The 20744-nt window shown below is 43.4% G+C and overlaps 1 protein-coding gene across 1 annotated transcript in view; it reads left to right on the top strand.

The window, feature by feature from the left end:
* Positions 1-8036, top strand: part of LOC128902091 (mesoderm induction early response protein 3-like) — a 33267-nt gene extending 25231 nt beyond the window's left edge. Inside the window, exons 11-13 of the mRNA XM_054184445.1 lie at positions 5973-6100; positions 6291-6430; positions 6585-8036. Coding sequence (XP_054040420.1) covers positions 5973-6100; positions 6291-6430; positions 6585-7048 — 732 coding nt within the window. The 3' untranslated portion in view covers positions 7049-8036. The remainder of the gene's footprint in view (positions 1-5972; positions 6101-6290; positions 6431-6584) is intronic.
* The last annotated feature ends 12708 nt before the right edge of the window (positions 8037-20744 follow it).

The raw sequence follows: 20744 nt of genomic DNA, 5'->3' as shown, positions 1-20744 counted from the left end.
TTCTACGGTATGTGGAAGTTTTGATTGGGCAGGGCCAGCCCGATTGGTAGATCCCCTGGTGTTAATTAGCCAGGTAGCCTTTGCTAAATGTGTATCCCAGTGTTTGAAAGTCCCACCACCCATTGCTCTCAGTGTAGTTTTTAACAGTCCATTGTATCGTTCTATCTTCCCAGAGGCTGGTGCATGACAGGGGATGTGATACACCCACTCGATACCATGCTCTTTGGCCCAGGTGTCTATGAGGCTGTTTCGGAAATGAGTCCTGTTGTCCGACTCAATTCTCTCTGGGGTGCCATGTTGCCACAGGACTTGCTTTTTCAAGGCCCAGGATAGTGTTCCGGGCAGTGGCATGGGGCACAGGGTATGTTTTCAGCCATCCGGTGGTTGCTTCCACCATTGTGAGCACATAGTGCTTGCCTTGACGGGTTTGTGGCAGTGTGATATAATCAATCTGCCAGGCCTCCCCATATTTATATTTCGGCCATCGTCCTCCATACCAAAGAGGCTTTAACTGCTTGGCTTGCTTGACTGCAACGCATGTCATGGGCCCATCAAGCTATGAATAGTTCACCCTTATGTTGCCAGTCCAGATCCACCTGAGCCACTTCAATCCTAGCAGCCCGATCCACCTGCTGGTTGTTCTGATGTTCCTCTGTGGCCCGATTCTTGGGCACATGGGCATCTACGTGGCGTACTTTCACAACCAGATTCTCTATCCGGGCAGCAATATCTTGCCATAGCTCAGCAGCCCAGATGGGTTTGCCTCTGCGCTGCCAGTTGCCCTGCTTCCACTGCTGTAACCACCCCCACAGAGCATTTGCCACCATCCATGAGTCAGTGTAGAGATAAAGTACTGGCCATTTTTCTCGCTCAGCAATGTCCAAAGCCAGCTGAATGGCTTTCACCTCTGCAAACTGGCTCGATTCACCCTGTCCCTCACTGGCTTCTGCAACTTGTCGTGTAGGACTCCACACAGCAGCCTTCCACTTTCGATGCTTTCCCACAATACGGCAGGACCCATCAGTGAACAGGGCATATTTCTTCTCATTTTCTGGCAGTTTATTATATGGTGGGGCCTCTTCTGCACGCATCACCTCCTCCTCTGGTGCCATTCCGAAATCCTTGCCTTCTGGCCAGTCCATGATCACTTCCAGAATTCCTGGGCGACTGGGGTTTCCCATTCGAGTTCGCTGTGTGATCAGTGCAATCCACTTGCTCCATGTAGCATCGGTTGCATGATGTGTGGTGGGAACCCTTTCTTTGAACATCCAACCCAGCACCGGCAGTCGAGGTGCCAAGAGGAGCTGTGCTTCCATACCAACCACTTCCGAAGCAGCTCGAACCCCTTCATATGCTGCCAATATCTCTTTTTCTGTTGGAGTGTAGCGGGCTTCGGATCCTCTGTATCCCCGACTCCAAAACCCCGGGGGCTGACCTCGAGTCTCCCCTGGTGCTTTCTGCCAGAGGCTGCAGGTAGGGCCGTTCTCCCCGGCTGCGGTGTAGAGCACATTTTTAACATCTTGTCCTGCCCGGACTGGCCCCAGGGCCACTGCATGGACTGTTTCCTGTTTGATTTGTTCAAAAGCTTGTCGTTGCTCAGGACCCCATTTAAAATCATTCTTCTTCCGGGTTACTTGATACAGAGGGCTTACAATTTGACTGTAATCTGGGATATGCATCCTCCAAAAACCCACAATGCCTAAGAAAGCTTGTGTTTCCTTTTTACTAGTTGGTGGAGACATAGCTGCTATTTTGTTGATCACATCCATTGGGATGTGACGGTGTCCATCTTGCCGTTTTATTCCTAAAAACTGGATCTCCTGCACAGGTCCCTTGACCTTACTTCGTTTTATGGCAAAACCAGCGTTCAGAAGGATTCGGACTATTTTATTCCCTTTCTCAAAAACTTCTTCCGCTGTGTTTCCCCATACGATGATGTCATCAATGTATTGCAGATGTTCTGGAGCTTCACCCTGTTCCAGTGCAGTCTGGATCAGTCCATGGCAAATGGTGGGGCTGTGTTTCCACCCCTGGGGCAGTCGATTCCAGGTGTACTGGATGCCCCTCCAAGTGAAAGCAAACTGTGGCCTGCACTCTGCTGCCAAAGGGATTGAGAAGAATGCATTCGCTATATCAATTGTAGCATACCACTTGGCTGCCTTGGACTCCAGTTCATACTGCAGTTCTAGCATGTCCAGCAGTGGCATGACTTCATTCAGACCACGATAGTCTACAGTTAGCCTCCACTCTCCATTAGATTTTCGCACCGGCCATATGGGACTGTTAAAGGGTGAGCGAGTCTTGCTGATCACTCCTTGAACCTCTAGTTGACGGATCAGCTGATGGATGGGAATCAGAGAGTCTCGGTTGGTGCGATATTGCTGCCGATGCACCGTTGTGGTAGCAATCGGCACCTGTTGTTCTTCGACCCTCAACAACCCCACGACAGAAGAGTCCTCCGAGAGACCAGGCAAGGTAGACAACTGTTTAACTTCCTCCATCTCCAAGGCAGCTATGCCAAAGGCCCACCAGTACCCTTTTGGGTCCTTAAAATACCCTCTCCTGAGGTAACCTATACCACGGATGCATGGAGCCTCTGGGCCAGTCACAATGGGATGCTTTTGCCACTCATTCCCAGTTAGGCTCACTTCTGCCTCCAGTACAGTCGACTCTTGGGATCCCCCTGTCACCCCAGAAATACAAATGGGTTCTGCCCCTCTATAGCTTGATGGTATTAAAGTACACTGCGCACCCGTGTCCACTAGAGCCTTATACTCCTGTGGGTCTGATGTGCCAGGCCATCGAATCCACACCGTCCAATAAACCCGGTTGTCCCTTTCCCCCACCTGGCCGGAGGCAGGGCCCCCCTAATCCTGGTCATAGTATCCGTTACTCACTTCTTGCAGAAATGACTTGGAAGTTCCTTCAGGAGGATCAGCAGCAAGATCAGGCCTTCTGCTCTGTCTGGGGAACTGCCCGCTGGAAACTGGGGCGGCACTTTTCCTGGAGGGATCCCCTTTTGTGGTTGTCCTTCCTTGCAACTCCTGTACCCGTGTCGGCAGGATCAAAGTAGGTTGTCCATCCCACTTCCTCATGTCCTCTCCGTGGTCCCGCAGGTAGAACCACAGGGTGCCTCGTGGTGTGTACCCTCTGTACTCTCTCTCTTGAGTGGGGAAATGCCTGCTTCTAATAGCCGAGATGCTGGCCCGTGCAGGTGGGGAGTAGGATATATTCTCTTCAAGTTGCTGGACCTTCCGCGACAGTTTCTCCACAGCTGAGACAAGGGGGGAAAAGAGACTTTCTTCATATCGCCGGAGCCGGCCAGCTACCTCATCCACCGTTGGTCCCTCTTCGCCTTTCCATTCCATTACTGCCAGGGAGTTGGCATATGATGATGGTGCGCTCCGTACAAACTTCCGCCACATGGGCCTTGTGCATTGCACCTCATCAGGCTCTGTGGGTAAGTCTGCATTGTCCAAGTCATAATAAATCATCTCCCGCACGGCTAATTCTCTCAGGTACTGGATACCTCTTTCCATGGTAGTCCACTTGCTTGGCTGACATACAACATCCTCGCTGAAGGGGTACCTCTCCCTCACGCCTAACAGGAGTTGCCTCCAGAGGCTGAGGGCTTGGGTCTTTTTCCCAATTGCCTTGTCAATGTCGCCTTCCCTAGACAGGGATCCCAGCTGCCTGGCCTCCCTACCCTCTAATTCCAGGCTACTGGCCCCATTATCCCAGCACCGGAGCAGCCAGGTGACAATGTGCTCGCCCAAAAGTCAGCTAAAATCTTTTCGTGTATCCCGCAGCTCACTCAAGGATAGAGATCAGGTGATTATCTCTGGTTCTGCCTCTTCCTCCTGCTCTCGTGATGACCCTGGTTCATTGTCATCCCTTACTAAGCGAACTGATTTCTTCATGTACTTCTTCTTCTGTATGGGGGCAACTGATACTGGCACGGGTTGGTTCCCTGGTTCAGCCGCAGTGTCTGTCGCAGGGGTTGCAGTAGTCGCAGTGTCTGTTGGTCTGGTTTCCCTCTCTTTCCCCTGAGGGTGCTGCATAATACTGGGCAGTGCTTGGTAGCTACTGTCCAGGGCCCAGCACAGTCTGGTGAGTTGTGCCTCTCTGGAATAGCCACAGCATTTTTCCCTTCAGATATTCTACCACTCTGTTAGGGTCCTGTAATTGTTCAGGGGTGAAGTTCTCTAGGTACCTGCCCATGTTCTCCCACGTGCCATGCCACCCCTGACTATCCAGCCTCAGGGCAGATCTCTGGGTGGTAGTCTTAAATAGCTGTTTAACCCTAAACAGGACCTGGAACGCATTCAGGAGACATAACAATAGGAACATGCTGGTTTGAGCATCCCAAGGTTATTCAAAATTCTCAAAAGCTGTCATACCTGACCCGAAGGAGAAAAGGGAGGCAAAAGAGCTGGGGGAAGCGTGTCATTGGCCTGTTCCCCCCCCCCTTCCTCCCTAGACTGGGTGTGATTAATAAATTCTGAGAGACGGTGCCCAAGGTATGGGCAGGACAGCAACACCACATAAACACCCTAAAATAACTGTCTAACAAGTGATGTTATCATATCATAAGCTGATCTTGCACAGGACAGCAGAATGATAATCCTGATCCCTCTTCCAGAGGTGATAAACAGCATTACAGGGAGTATATAAACCATATAGGAATTTACATAGCACAGCCATGAGAACAAACATGGTGACCAGTGACTATTTACCAAATACAATAAATGCACACAACAAATTTGTCTTTACAAGCTCTAGTTGGATTTGTCATTATCTCAACTCTTTGAGCCCCATGTTAGGCGCCAAAAAGGCCTGTCGTGGTTTAGCCTCAGCAACAAGGAACCACGTGCTGCTCTGTCGAGCTTCCCCCAACACAGGGAGGAATCGTAAGAAAAAGGCAAAACTCGTGTGTTGTGACAAAGGCAGTTTAACAGAACAGCAAAGGGAACAAAAAAACGACAGCAATAACACAGATAGAGGAATATACAAACATGATTACGGAACCGCTGCTTACCAACCGGACCCAGGAGGCCCAAACCTGCTCCAAGCAGCGACTTCCTGCCCCCTCCCCCTGCAGCTCAGGGTGGGCACGGCTCATGTGGAGTGGAATACCCTGTCCCTGCCTCCCTGACAGAGTCTAGGGAAAATTAACCCTATTCCTGCTGGAACCAGGACACCTGCTCAGCACTTGGCTTAACCTGCCCTATGATAAATGTTTGGGTGGTTCAAATTTTATATGGACCTTACCATTAAACAGTAATTCACCAGAGATACAAAGAAATAATTAAAAAAATTTTTTCCAATATGCAACAAAGCACATGAGTTGATTTATCTGTCACTATGGACCAGAATTTGTCTAAGTACCCAAAGTCTTTTCTGCTTCACTTCTCTTAGGTTATTGATTTGCTCAGCTTTTTCCATCTTAAGAGAGAGTCTGTCTTATAGTTTAACAAATTGTTATGTAGGTTATGAACTGAAGTTCTTCAGATAAAAGATACAGTTTCAATCTAGTTTAAAAAAAAAAACCCAACAAATAAAACCAAACAACAATAATGCATACAATAAAACAGATGTAATACTTATTTAGAATAGAATCGAATATTTCGGTTGGAAGGGACCTACAGTGATCATCTAGTCCAACTGCCTGACCACTTCAGGGCTGACCAAAAGTTACAGCGTGTTGTTAAGGGCATCGTCCAGACGCCTCTTAAACACTGATAGGTATGGGGCATCGACCACCTCTCTAGGAAGCCTGTTCCAGTGTTTGACCACTTTCTCCGTAAAGAAATTTGAAACTGTAGATCTGTTTTCAAGTCTCCTGATTTAATTGGTTTGTTCCAGATACTAGAACAGTAAAACTAACAATATTGCAGGAATATGGGGACTGGGGAGATGACAAAACATAATTCTTTGTATTAGTCTTCTCAGTTATTCTTGTCTTCTTTTAGGTAAGAACCAGAACAGTTGCTGAGTGTGTGGCTTTCTATTACATGTGGAAAAAGTCAGAACGTTATGATTACTTTGCTCAGCAAACAAGATTTGGAAAGAAGAGATATAACCATCATCCAGGAGTTACGTAAGTAAAACATTCTTGGAATATGTTTTCTGTGGCAAATCATAAATGTAGAAGGCTTTTGTTTTTTTTTTTCTTCCCATCGTTGCAGTGTAATGCTGCAGTGTCTATGGCAACTGAAATTAAATCCATCATCATTTTTAGGCCTTGTTTTCCTGTTAAATAACCCATTATGAATGCTATGTTCTTTAAGGGACTACATGGATCGTTTGGTAGATGAAGCAGAAGCCCTTGGTGGAGCAGTACATTCTTCAGCCTCTAATACTCGAACAGAAACCATTCCTGATCAACAGCTAAGCATTCTGAACTCTATCACTGCCAATGAGTTGACAGGTAAATCAAGGGAAGGAGGAGAGACAAAAAAAAAAAAAAACCAACCAAAAAACCCACCACCACCAAAAAGACCCCAAAACAAATAAAGCCCCTTTTTGTTGTAACTATATAAACTACTATTTCATTTACACTTTGTGTTCATCTCTTTTTCCAGCATTGACAAACAGTGTAGCTACAGTCTGCCACACTTCGGATATGAACTGCCTGGATGATGCCTTTCCTCCTATGGACAGCTTACCCCGAGCACCAGTTAATCATGTGCCTGTTGGAACAGAAGAATTACTTAACTTGCCTAGCAATGGTGAAAGTGATTGTTTTAATTTATTTGAGACTGGCTTTTATCATTCAGAGCTAAACCCAATGAACATGTGCAGTGAGGAGACAGAAAGACCTGCGAAGAGACTGAAAATGGGAATTGCTGTCCCAGAATCTTTCATGAATGATGTCTCTGTAAATAACCTTGGTGTGGACTTTGAGAACCGCACACACCATATTACCAGTGCTAAAATGGCTGTTTCAGTGGCTGACTTTAGCAGTCTATCTGCAAATGAGACAAATGATTTTATCAACACCCATGCTCATGCTCTTCACCAACATACTGCCCTTCACTCAGAATGACTGTGGAAAACTAAACAAATAGTGTGTACTTTATGCAGTAGTAGTAAACTTGATGGGAGCTATCAGGTTTGCTTAGTCTTTCACTGGAAGTTTGAACTCTGACATCAGTGATGTCTTTTTATGTATAGAACTATATCTTGATTTATCAAGAGTAATTTCTTTTTTCAGTCCATAAATGTGGAAATGTTTAGGGGAGTTTGGGACTAAGATAACTCTGTGGTGCAGCTTTAAGCTCTGCTTCAGTTTTGTTTTGTTTTTTTAAAGCCTGTAGACAGAGGCCACCATTTTAAAACCAGCACAGAAGTTCTGAACTGATTGGAGTGGCTTTTTGGTCTAAGTTACTTTTGCCATAACAGATGCATTGTAATAACAATGTTTACAGGTACTGATCCTGATCCCTGCTCAATGTAGCTTTTTTCTTTTCTTATAAAGGCAGGGATGGGTTTCTTTAACTTAAACTGCACAAACATGCAAGGATGTTTTTTAAATGGAATCTTCTCTCACGTGATACTAAACTAGAGCACTTCAGTTTAAAAACCAGCAAGTTCATCTTGGTGGAAGCTAGCATAAGGGACTTAACATGAGTAAAGTATGAAGACCTACACTTGGATGCTGTTGCAAAATTATAGGCCATGTCTACCTTACACAGAAGTAATTATGCTGCCAGAGGTATAGAATCATAGAATGGTTTGGGTTGTAAGGGACCTTAAAGATCGTCTAGTTCCAACCCCCCTGCCATGGGCAGGGACACCTCCCACTAGACCAGGCTGATAAAAGCCTCATACAGCCTGGCCTTGAACACCTCCAGGGATGGGGCCTCCACAACTTCTCTGGGCAACCTGTTCCACTGCCTCATCACCCTTACAGTAAAGAATTTCTTCCTGATATCCAATATAAATCTACCCTCCTTCAGTTTGAAACTGTTACCCCATGTCCTATCATTACACTCCCTGATAAAGAGTCCCTCCCCATCCTTCCTGTAGGGCCCCTTTAGGTACTTTAAACTTACTGGCTTAAACAGATGCATTTTAAGCTATTGTATTCAGATGGGTTTTGTCCACAACTTTGGAGATTAATGCACCTGTGTAACTTAACTGTCCTAAGGCAGCTGATGTTGTATAAAGCTACAGTCTGCACAGTCTAGGATTAGCCACTAAACAAACAGTCTACATTTTGGAAGACATCTTAAATTGTTTGGAGCACTGCAGTTCAAAGTGTTACGGTTTTGAGGAAATATCTAGTTTATATAGAAGTAGTAGAACCTTGAAGTATGTATTTGAAAGTTTTTCTTCAGTGTGGATTGCGTTTATTTGTTTTGGCAAGGCATTGGCTCAAAAATGGCACTTCGCTACCTTGGTCAATTAGGAAAGGACAAGTAAAAACATTTTCCATAAAAACAATATTTAACTTCAGTAAACTTTAATTTTGAACACTGAATGCAATTTAGCCATCCACAAAGTTTGTCTTGCAAATGTTTGTTCTAATTCTTGCAGGAGAACATTACTTCAGTAGAATTACTCCTTTCCCTCCATACTTTTTCTTTGCACTGTTTGTATTACAAATTGAATACTAACTTGTTCTCATTATTGAAGTGATTAAGCTTGCATTGTTGATATTTGTAATATTTGCTTCAAGGTTATGCTGAGTAATTAGAAAGTAGTGACTTTAATATTTGAAAGGGAAGAGGGTATTTATTATGCATACTGTGAACTGCATTGACATCTTGAGTTTTGGATGCAGCATATGGAGTTTTCATTACAGCATTGTAATGAAGATTGCTTTGAAGTATTTATGCAATAGCACATTTACCATATTAAAGCAAATTAGTTTAGCACAGTGGACAAAAGTAAAGATAATCTTGTAATCAGTTCTTAACTTATACATCTGAAATATGTAATTCTAGTAAGTACACAGTAAATAATGGGTAGCCTTGGCCCTGTGTTGTACTCTGACATTTTTAGCCAAGTTGTCAGCTTCTTGTTGCTGTGTTTTGTGCTGAACTGTGTACCTTGTTTCTTTTGTTTATGAATCAACATATTTTATGTAACTTTGTAAAATACTGGCCATAATCTTTCATTGTTATACATTCAAGTATATGGGTTTACAGTGAGTGGCTGGTCTGTATAAAAATCATTATACAAAGATGACTGAATGCTTATACCAGTTGCACTTAAATGAACATGCCCATTCTCATTAGCTGATGCGGTAATATATTCAATTTATCTATGCATTGCTGGGCTCTTAATGTAGACAGAGACTTGTCTAAGGTTTGGGTTGTCAGCAAGTTGAATGGACACTTTAGTTATTTAATAAAGACTTTTGACCAAAATTCAGAAAATGATGAGAGAAAAATGAATTCCAGCTAGTCTGATAGATTTATTTTTTTTATTTTTTTTAAATGCTGATCTTATTTAGCCTGTTGGCTAGCTAGGTGATATAATTTACTTTTAATTCCTTGTTAAAATGAGGCAATAATTTGCAAGATTTTGTAAATATGTAAATTCTTCATATCTTTTTAGATATCTATTTCAATATTTTCTGACTACTTCTGTGTATAGCAACATTTTTGTGCATGCTTGATGTGACATTTATAAATTTGTACCACTATGACTTTATCCATGTAAAATAGCTATTTATTGAATTTTTCTTTTAGAAGCTGGACTTAATTATTTTTCTCTCAGTTTAAACATTTAAAATGGAGAACTTGTTACTGTTTATTAAAAGAATTGTGTTTTGAAAGTCAGCATGAAGATAACTGAATTGCAACCATGTGAAGAAATTATATTGCCTTGGTTCTTTGATGGTGAAGCACAATTCTTATAACAAACTGTGATGAATTCTTTGTCCTCTGCCATACTTTTTCTTCATACAAACAAACCAAAAATCCATAATGGGCAATTGCAGCGTTGGTAAATGTATCCTTTTTATTTACAGGGAATCTGAAGAGGATAGCTGATTCATTTAGAAGTGTAACTTGGTGCTGTGATTATAGCAATACTTTGGTTACTCATATGTCATCATCTCATGATAGGTTTTTAAATGTTTAGTTTTCCTCTTGTCATGGTCAAACTGCTGAATTTACTTGAAGGATACTAAATTGTGTACTATTAGGTCAATGAATTGTGCAATTGTTTCCTGTTTTTAATTTTTAAAACTGAGGGTCAAAAATGTATGGAAACTCCAGATCAAGTAGAACATAGTAATACTACTTAATTTAACCAAAGTTTTTAGGTGAATATTTCAACTTTGAATGTAAACTAATGGATAAACTGACCAACAGGGACACTATTAGCCCAGCACTACAAGCACATTGTCTACAGATGGGGAAACTAAATACAGTAATTTATAAAATGACAAGGTTACTATTTTTTTATTCCTATTTTTCATTGGAAAAACAAAAATACTATCAATTGTAAAATACAGTAGGTATGGTTATAGTCCTCTTAATAAAACAGAGATTCCAGTTATTCAAAGTACCCTGTGCATAACAACAAATTTAGTGACAATCAGAACATGTTTATAATATCAGATGTTCAAGAGAAAGTCACTATTGTTGCATTGATTTTAATATTTGTACATAAACACTGAGGGTTTTTTTTTAGCATTATTTTGTATTTGTTGTACTTTAATACCTGGTGTACAATTCCAGAAATAAATCTGGAAATCTTTCTTCACTTGTAAAGCTTTTCATGCATCTGAATTATGTTTGCTACTTCCTTTTCAGAATTATTTAGCAATAACTGAACACATTTTAAGATACTCTGGGTACTGCTGAAGTGCACACTACCACTTGTCACGTCCCACTCTTAGGAAAGAGGGGGGGATAAGTGACTCAAATTCGTAAATCCCCAGTGGCGCAGACGGAGGTGAGACAAATCTCAAGGTCCATATACAAACATTTATTAGGTTAGTAACCAGGTCTACGATAATTGGTTAAGTATGTAACAAATTATGGCAAGTGGTAAGGTATGCATTGCGTTAATTAGCAACAGGTATACAACAGAGAGGGAGAGGCAGAATGAGAGAGGGAGAGGCAGAGAGATCACCAGTCCTGGTTCCAGCATTAAGTGCTCCTCTGTGTAAAATCTCTTCAGGGAAAAATCTTCCCAGGCAAAAATCTTCTTTCTTCAGGGAAAGTCTTCCCCCTTTTATGTTCGCCCGCTCCTAGGGGCAGTTTCGTCTCTGGTTTCTCCCCCCTCCAGGTGTAAGAAAGGCAGGTATTGCTTTTGCAGAGGAGAAAAGCCGTTTCCATCAGAGGTGGCATGATAAGGGAATGACTAAGACAAAGAGGCTCCAGCAAAGGCTTGTAGAACATCTCTCATCACACAGACAAAAGGACAAACTGATTCCTACTGGATTAGTGTCTAGAAGGGTAGTCAAACATTTAACCAGGGCTAATGACATTGAGCAATTTTTTTTTTACCAAAAAGGAAAGAAATAAACTAGTCAGGTAATCCCTTTAGGTGTAGCATAAAGAGAAGTAAACAGAGGCAAGACATCTGGGAAGAATTTTAGGCGCCTTGGAGAGACTGTGAACCTTGGAGTACCTAACCAATGGGAAACAGGGGAGGGGAAAATTCAGCCGGGATTAGGAAGTGGAGAGGTGTGTTTCAAGAACTGGAAGTGTGCCTACTTGCTAGGTCACCCGCTCTTGCAAGAACGTGAATAAAAATGCGCTTCACAGAGGATTCTGCCTGAGCCTATTTCATTCGGACCGGAACTTATTTCTCACAATTTGGGGGCTCGTCCGGGATCAGAAGTCATCTTCTTGGGAGTCCCTGTCGCCGAAGGATGGGAAGACGCATCCCGTTGATTTCAACGGTCTCGTGGATCGTCGGCGGGGATTCCGGGAGGAATCGACTAAGATCTCGAGACCCAGTTGGACGGCAGACTCTGTGAACCACAGGGGGAAAAGGGATAGGTGCAGTAGGCACAGAGAGTATGACCAGGCAACTCCGTGCACGGACCAAGGTAAGAAAAATCAGACTGTTAAAGTATTGCCTTGGTGGTCGGGACATTCTAAGAGACTTGTGTGTGAGTGACTGAGACGTACTGCAGTACGAAGCGAGTGTGGAGTCTGGATCCGCGGTTCTGTAGTCCCGCGAGGGGCGCAGCCAGAGAAGGACGAAGCGAAAGGAAGGGGTGTAAGAAAAGTCTCTGTTCAGAATGGGAAATAAGGATTCTAGGCCTAGAGATGAAAAAGGGGATAATAAGAAAGACCCCAGGAACATTCCCCCAGACAGTCCTTTAGGGGAGAATGTCGAGGTTTTGGAATGATTCTTCTTGTACAAGGGATAAAGATAAAAAGAAAATGATTTGTTTTGTTCGGACCGCATCCCAGAGGGGCCAGGGGCAGACGGGGGGGCCGTGGACATCCTGGGAAGGGTCCCAGGGGTGTCCTAGGGGTCCTGTGTCTGTCTTAGAGGATCCCAGAGGTGTCCCAGGGGGGACATGTTTGCATTTGCATTTGAATTTGTTTGGACCAAAGAACCCATAAGACCTCCTAGTGTATTTTGGCCCAAATTTGGATCTGATGAAGACTAGGTCTGTCAGACTTTAAACATGTATGTGAATAATAAGGAATAATAAGGAATTAGAAGAAGGTGAATATGCTTTTTGCTGGGTCAAGATGAATAGATTCAGGATTCGGGGACGCCCAAATCCATTTCATATGTTCCCAGCCCAGACTGTCGGTGATGTTTCAATCGACAAAGAAATTGAATCCCCAAAGTGGGACCCCCTAGACTGTTACTTGGGGGCGAGGAAGAGGGGTGAATAACAGGGGAAGAGGACTGCCCCAACCACTCCTACCAGCAGCTCAAGGTTCACCAGTAGGGTGTTATCATTGTGGGATTTACAGAATCCCCTAATTTGTTTGGGCAAGTGTTAGAACAAGTGCTTGAACAATTCAAACCTCCATCGGGAGTAGCCCTGCTTCAGTATGTGGGTGACTTATTGCTATCTGGGGAGGAAGAAGGCAAAGTAAAAGAAGCCACGAATAAGTTATTGAACTTTTTGGGACAGTAAGGTTTGAGGGTCTCAAAAAAAAAATAAAATAAAATTGCAATATGTGGAAACAGAAGTGAAGTACTTGGGACATCTAGTCAGTGAAGGGAGTCAAAAAATAAATCCTATAAATCCTGAGAGGATCAAAGGAATAGTAGACTTACCTCTGCCAAAGACCAAGAGGGAATTGAGAAAATTTTGGGGGCTGACTGGGTACTGTAGACTGTGGATAGAGGGGTATGCTCAAAAGACTAAAGGACTATATTCTCAACTGTTAGCTGAAGAACCAAATGTATCAGTTTGGACAGAAGAGGAGGAGGATTTAGTGGAAGATTTAAAACAGAGCCTAACCAGAGCTCCAGTTTTAGCCTTATCTTCTTTGGAGAAATCTTTTCAACTATTTGTAACTGTAGACAAAGGGGCTGCGTTAGGAACTCAAGAGTGGGGGGGGATAAGCGGCAGCCAGTGGCCTATTATCTAAACTCTTAGATACGGTCTCCCGAGGGTGGCCAGGGGAATGATAGAAGGTAGCACCCCTCACCAAGTAAAAACCATTTTAGCCCAAACCATGGGAAAACAGCTAACCAATTCAAGAATACTGAAGTATGAAGGAATTTTAATTGAAAAGGATGATTCGATTTTAACTACCAGCCCTTGCCTTAACCCAGCGAGCTTTTTGTGGAAAAATAGAGGCAAAGGATGAAGAATTTACACACGAATACATAGATGTAATTGAGTACCAGACTAAGATATGACCTGACTTAAGGGAAGAACCCCTATCTGGGGGTCTTCATTTGTTCATAGATGGTTCTTCAAGAGTGATAGAAGGAAAGAGGCGTAATGGATATGTGGTGGTGCATGGAGTGAGTCAACTGTGGAATTTGGATAATGAGGTGAAGTCTCTGTGCTCAAAGAGCAATTAAGACTGGCTTTGCTATCTCTTGTGCAACCCAGGGGAGTGAAGGCTTGTCTGGCTATCACAGGATACATAAATGACGGGGTAGTCTTGGGGAGCCAGGACAGCCCTGCTTTTTGTCAACAGAGACAGTAAAATCAAGATAACAGAGACCTTGTGTAGCTCTTTGTTTCCTTGAGAGGCTACCATGCCCGGTAATTGACCTTTGCCTCATTACCTGTGAAATGCATATTAAAGTTGACACCCCTGTATATGCTAATGAAGATTTTAGAGATCATGCTAAACATATATGACTATAGCACTCGTCTCTCCACCCAAATCATACTACACGTCACCTAGGGGAGGGAAACCTCGTAATTTTGGGGATAAAAGGATGGAGAAAATGACTGTTAAATTGGGAGAGAAGAAACTTGATACCTGATGGACCAGTCGACGGGCTGTGTTCTCTTCCTCCACCCCAGGCAGGGACGCCTTTCTGAGTAAGCGCTGCGCCTTTCACCCTCTGGTGAATGTTACCCCGGGTTTTTGTACTATCATTATTTTTGCTAGCAATATTAACCTTAAGTAATTAGCGCTATTGTAGTTAGTGAATTTATCTCAAATAAATCTCAAATCTGCAACTGTCACTCTCAATAAATTAACTAATTTCAATTATTTGTGAATCTGATTCAGTGAAAGTCCTTTGGTGGGACTCTGATAGTAAATCAGTGAAAGTCCTGGGACTCTAACAGACAAATATCGAAACTAGTCCTTTTAACGCGACACCAACAAGTAAAAGCATCTGAAAAATTACCTAGTGCATGGTCCGCTCAAACATGAGAGATGTATGCCTTAAACCAGGCACTTAAATTAATTGGAGAAAGGGGAAGGAACAATATATACAGACTCTCGTTATGCCTTTGGGGTAGTGCATACCTTTGGTAAAATTTGGGAAGAACGAGGACTAGTAAATAGCAAAGGGAAAGAACTTTTACACGAAGAGCTTACAAAGCAGGTGTTAGCTAATATATTAATACCAAGTGAAATAGCAGTTGTACACATTAAAGGTCACCAGAGAGGCAATTCAATTACCGCAAGGGGAAACAGATTAGCGGACAAGGTGGCAAAAGTGGCAGCCTTGGGGCAGGAGAAGCAATGACAGAAGCAGGGGCAGTGGAGAAATGTGGTAAATGGATTCTGCCTGATGGAAGGGAAATGGTCAACGAACAATGAGAGAAATAGTGACAGTGTTGTTACAACAGGGAAGCCATTGGGGAACGCATGCAATGTGCGAATAGTTTTGTGGAAGTACAGATGCTTTCACATATACACAATAGCCAAACAAATTTGTGAGGGATGTATCATTTGTAAGAAAGCCTTGAGAAAGCAATCTTCAGGAGGAGGAGAGCCCGGCTTGAGACCGTTCCAAAGTATACAGGTAGACTTCACTGAACTACCACCAATAGGCAGGCTAAAATATCTTTTAGTCCTAGTGGACCGTCTTACTGGATGGGTGGAAGCCTACCCCTTGGTGTCAGCTACTGCAGCAGGGGTAATTAACATAATACTAGAACAAATTATTCCCAGATACGGGTTAGTGGAGAATATAAACTCAGATCAGGGCAGTCATTTTACTTCTAAAATCCTTCAAGGAATTCTGGAAAGTTTAAGCATAGTGTGGGAATTTCATGTCCCCTAGCATCCCCCATCATCAGGAAAAGCTGAGGATGAACCAGACCATTAAGAGACAATTGTTGAAACTAATTTTAGAAACCAAATTACCATGGACTAAATGTTTACCAATAGCATTGTTGAGGATCCAGACTTCTCCTAGAAAAGATACAGGTCTCTCGCCCTATGAGATGCTTTTTGAACTACCTTATATGGGTAACAGAGAAGACTTGCTCACTTTTGAAACTAAAGATGTGTTTCTTAAGAACTATATTCTGGGGTTGTCGTCTTCTTTCTCTCTCCTCAGAAATAAAGGACTTCTTGCCCAAACTCCACCACTGGAATTTGCAGTCCATGCCTTCCGACCAGGAGATTGGGTCTTGATCAAATCCTGGAAGGAAATCAAGCTCCAACCAGAATGGGAAGGCCCGTTCCAAGTGTTACTGACCACTGAGACTGCAGTGAGGATGGCCGACAGGGGTTGGACTCACTACACTCAGCTAAAAGGACCAGTTGAACCCCCGCCAACAGATCCGGTAGAACAGTGGACTGTACATTCTACTGACAGCCTGCTGCGAGTAACCCTAAAGAGACAATAAGCCATGGGTTGGGGCGGGATGATCCAGTTGGGTCTGTGTACGCCATGAATTTTAAGAAGCATTTTGCGATGATACTTGTCGTAGGGGTGGTGTTGTGCTTCCCACTAGGAAGCTGGAGTGTACGCTTAGATCACATACGAAGCGCGCACCCAGATTACCCAGTTAGGCTTATCATAAATATCACTAAACGAAATACCCCACAGACTGTACGCTTTGATGCCTGTCAAGTACTGAAGTGTGGGAATCTAGAGGCCCAAAGATGGTTGAGTGGTGAAAACAGTTACCTGTTCCCAGAAATTTGGAGGGTCGCAGAGGGATATCACGAGGCTGCACCTTGTGACCGATGGAGTGAAGTGTGGTGGACCACCCAAATTGGAGGGTGGACCGTTGATGACAAGTGGATTAAGTCTTCTTATTATTACTCTCTCAAAAAGAAAATACATTTTTACAAAGGATCACCTTCCCCAGAGTGTGGCCTTTTAGAATGTAATCCTCTGTTGATAACTATAACCCAAGTGGATGATACAGCTAACCTAATATATGGAATAGGAGCAGATGTGTCTGGAAGAGATCCAAGGGGAAGATTTAGAATAGACATACTGGAAAACAGCAGTTAAGCAGAAGGGACAACTATGACTACTAAACTCCCAGTAATACAACAGCGGGAACCACTGAATGATCCAGCTTTGGTAACGGTTACCGAGATTAAAGACCTTAGACAAACATTTGGGATTGAGACAGGGTACGGTGAGACAAATGCTTGGGTAGAATGGGTAAAATATACTGTTAATAGTTTGAACCAAAGCAATTGCTCTGCTTGTGCCACAGGAAGGCCCACAGCACACATTGTCCCTTTTCCCTTAGGGTGGACGAAAGATTCCGTAGGGATGTGGTGTATGATAGCATTATACCAAGAAAAGACCGCCTGGGGAAATGAGACTTGTCATTAACTTTCCTTACTGTTTCCTGCCTTGGAGTCTAGGGATGTTAAAGTGCCACCAGCATTTTCCACAGCAATTGGTAACCATCCAGCGTGCCTCTCACGGCAGGGTGTGAATGCTACCAAACCTGTGGGGGAATTCACCCTATGCACTGAAACTCTGAATGTGACCAAGGATGTGAAAGGAAACTACTCAGCGATACGAGTGCCTCGGGCGGATCTCTGGTGGTATTGTGGAGGGAAGACCTTGTGATCTGTGTTGCCGGCTAACTGGAAAGGTCCATGTGGAATGGTACAATTGGCAATACCATTCACCCTAGCATTTGAGAAAGGAACAGGATCCCTGAGCTCAGGCAATAGAGTAAAAAGAAGTTTAGGTGTATCCTTTGATGAACAGATATAAATTCCATTGGAGTCCCTAGAGGAGTCCCAGATGAACACAAAGCAAGGAATCAGATAGGAGCAGGATTCGAGTCTGTCTTTTTCTGGTGGGTAACTATAAACAAAAATGTAGATTGGATAAATTAGATTTACTATAACCAACAGAGGTTTATTAATTATACCAGGGATGCATTAAAAGGAATAGCTGAACAATTGGATGCAACCAGCCGAATGGCATGGGAAAATAGGATCGCCCTGGACATGATCTTAGCAGAGAAGGGAGGTGTGTGTGTAATGTTAAGGAATCGGTGCTGTACCTTCATCCCAGACAGTACAGCTCCAGATGGTACTATAACTAAAGCCCTTCAAGGGCTCACCACTCTAGCTGACGAGTTAGCTGAGAACTCCAGAATAGACACCTCACTGACAGGTTGGCTGGATTCCTGGTTTGGGAAATGGAAAGGTATGGTGGTATCAATATTGACTTCTCTTATAATGGTAGCGGGAATGTTAGTGGCTGTAGGATGCTGTATCATTCCCTGTGTGCGAGGATTAGTCCAACGATTAATTGAAACTGCCTTAACGAAACGAATGGAAGTAGACCCTCTCCCATACCCTGGGAAAATGCTTCATCTAGAAGAAAATAAAAACTCTCGAGAAGAAGAAGAATGTAACATCATGCTGTCGGCCCTAGAGGCCTCATATGGAACCATGCCCTAGAAATGCATAAGACAATAAGATTATGAAAAAGGAAAGGGGGAAGTTGTAAGAAAGGCAGGTATTGCTTTTGCAGAGGAGAAAAGCCGTTTCCATCAGAGGTGACATGATAAGGGAATGACTAAGACAAAGAGGCTCCAGCAAAGGCTTGTAGAACATCTCTCATCACACAGACAAAAGGACAAACTGATTCCTACTGGATTAGTGTCTAGAAGGGTAGTCAAACATTTAACCAGGGCTAATGACATTGAGCAATTTTTTTTTTACCAAAAAGGAAAGAAATAAACTAGTCAGGTAATCCCTTTAGGTGTAGCATAAAGAGAAGTAAACAGAGGCAAGACATCTGGGAAGAATTTTAGGCGCCTTGGAGAGACTGTGAACCTTGGAGTACCTAACCAATGGGAAACAGGGGAGGGAAAAATTCGGCCGGGATTAGGGAATAAAAAGGTGTGTTTCAAGAACTGGAAGTGTGCCTACTTGCTAGGTCACCCACTCTTGCAAGAACGTGAATAAAAATGTGCTTCACAGAGGATTCTGCCTGAGCCTATTTCATTCGGACCGGAACTTATTTCTCACACAGGTGACGTGTAGCATGATTTGGGCAGGGAGACGAGAGCTACAGTCATATATGTTTAGCATGATCTCGATATTCTTCATTAGCATATGCAGGGGTGTCAACTTTAATATACATTTCACGGATAATGAGACAAAGGTTACACTGGGTTACGTCTTTTTTGAAGAAACAGCTCATCCTTCACGGGAGAAAAAACAGCGCTGTTCTGTTCTGTTTCTTTAAAACTGGTCATTCATGCGCCAGTTTTCTTTCACACGAGATAAGCAGGTGTTAGCTTGTCGTGGTTTAGCCTCAGACAGCAACAAAGAACCACGCGGCTGCTCTCTCACCCCCCCCCCCCCCCCATCCAAGCCGTGGGGGAAGAATCCGAAGAAAAAGGCAAAACTCGTGGGTTGAGACAAAGGCGGTTTAACAGAACAGCAAAGGAAACAAGAAAACAACACCACCACAGATAGAGGAATGTACAAACACGATTACGGTACCACCGCTCACCGACCGGACCCGGAAACCCCCAGCCCCCTCCCAAGCCACGACTTCCTGTCCCCTCCCCCGGCAGCTCCCGGCTATCGACTGGGCATGGCTCACATGGGATGGAATATCTGCGTCTTTGTCGTAGCCTGGGGGAAAATTAATCCTGTCCTCACCGGAACCAGTTCTTTGAGCAGAAGGCCTGGTACTTGCGAGTATTTGAGACATTAAAAGTCTTTTCAGGCTGCTTTGTTTAGGAAAAATTACGAGCGGTCCCTTACATCACAGGTCGTCTCTTACACCACACCGTGGCGATCTGAACATAGTGGACAGGTACAGAGGAAACAGAAGACAGAAAGCGAGAGATTTTGCATCTAACTGCTACAAGGCCTAGCATCAGAAACAAAATCCACACGATATCATAAGGGCAATATTTACAAGCCATCTTCCCCACCCCGTGAGTCTGAGAGACTTCAATATTGATGCAATTCATGATCCAGGGCTAAGTCCATCAAACCAATCTGCTGGCTGCATTGCCTGGAAAGGTTTTCTGGTCTGCGCTGCTACCTCCTTCATCTTTGCGTGTGCTTCTTCTATAGTGGTGGAGGCATTGTAGATGGTGATACAGCATTCTCCTCCTGTCAAATTTAACATTCCGCATACCCCATGTCCTTTTAATAGCAGCATAGCTAATACATATTTAACTGGGAATACAATTTACTAGAACTATTGGTTAAAGACTGATAACAAGTTTGGGTCCATAAATTTTCCCAAATGGAATTGCTCAGGAGTTGATACAAAGGCCTTGGGAGTTAAATCCATGTCCTGGTACTTTTCCATGATTGGCCCTCCTTCTGGTCAAGAAAAGGGGACTCAATTATTCCCCATGTGGTGTTTTTCTCTGGTTAAGATTGTTTAAATCACTTTTCAATATTTTCATAACCCTTCTGATGCAGAACTGGGGAGGGTGATACATATCCCTTGGTCCGTATGGTTCAAAATACGCATAAACCTTTGTATCAACTCCCAAGCATGTTGGGCTGCTTATTCAAATTTTCAGTTGACTGAGACAAGCTTATACATACATTAAGTAAGAATACAACTTCCTCCCACACCATTTTTCCCTAATAAAGTACAAAAACAAGCATAACAGAATCAGACAAGCAATAACCCCTTCAATGGTTGAAAACATAAGTCCCATGATGGTTGTTTATAACCTGCAAAATATATATAAAGCAGAAAATAATTAAAAAGATGGGATGATCCATCTAATGTGGATCCTATGGTCCTTCCTGTGAGCATCAGTGGCTGCGCATGCATATATGTTGACGGAAGTCTTCAGGATTTGTATCACAAGCCTTTTTCAGAGACAAAGCTGATCGTGCCCTCTGGGGCTCCAGGGGCCAGCTATTATAACTTGAGCAGGCTGTTTCACTGTGAGCATT

This window comes from Rissa tridactyla, chromosome W, assembly GCF_028500815.1.
Source record: "Rissa tridactyla isolate bRisTri1 chromosome W, bRisTri1.patW.cur.20221130, whole genome shotgun sequence".
Classification (NCBI taxonomy): Eukaryota; Metazoa; Chordata; class Aves; order Charadriiformes; family Laridae; genus Rissa; species Rissa tridactyla.
Note: the sequence above shows the minus strand (reverse complement) of the source record. Positions and strands in the feature narration are given on the sequence as shown.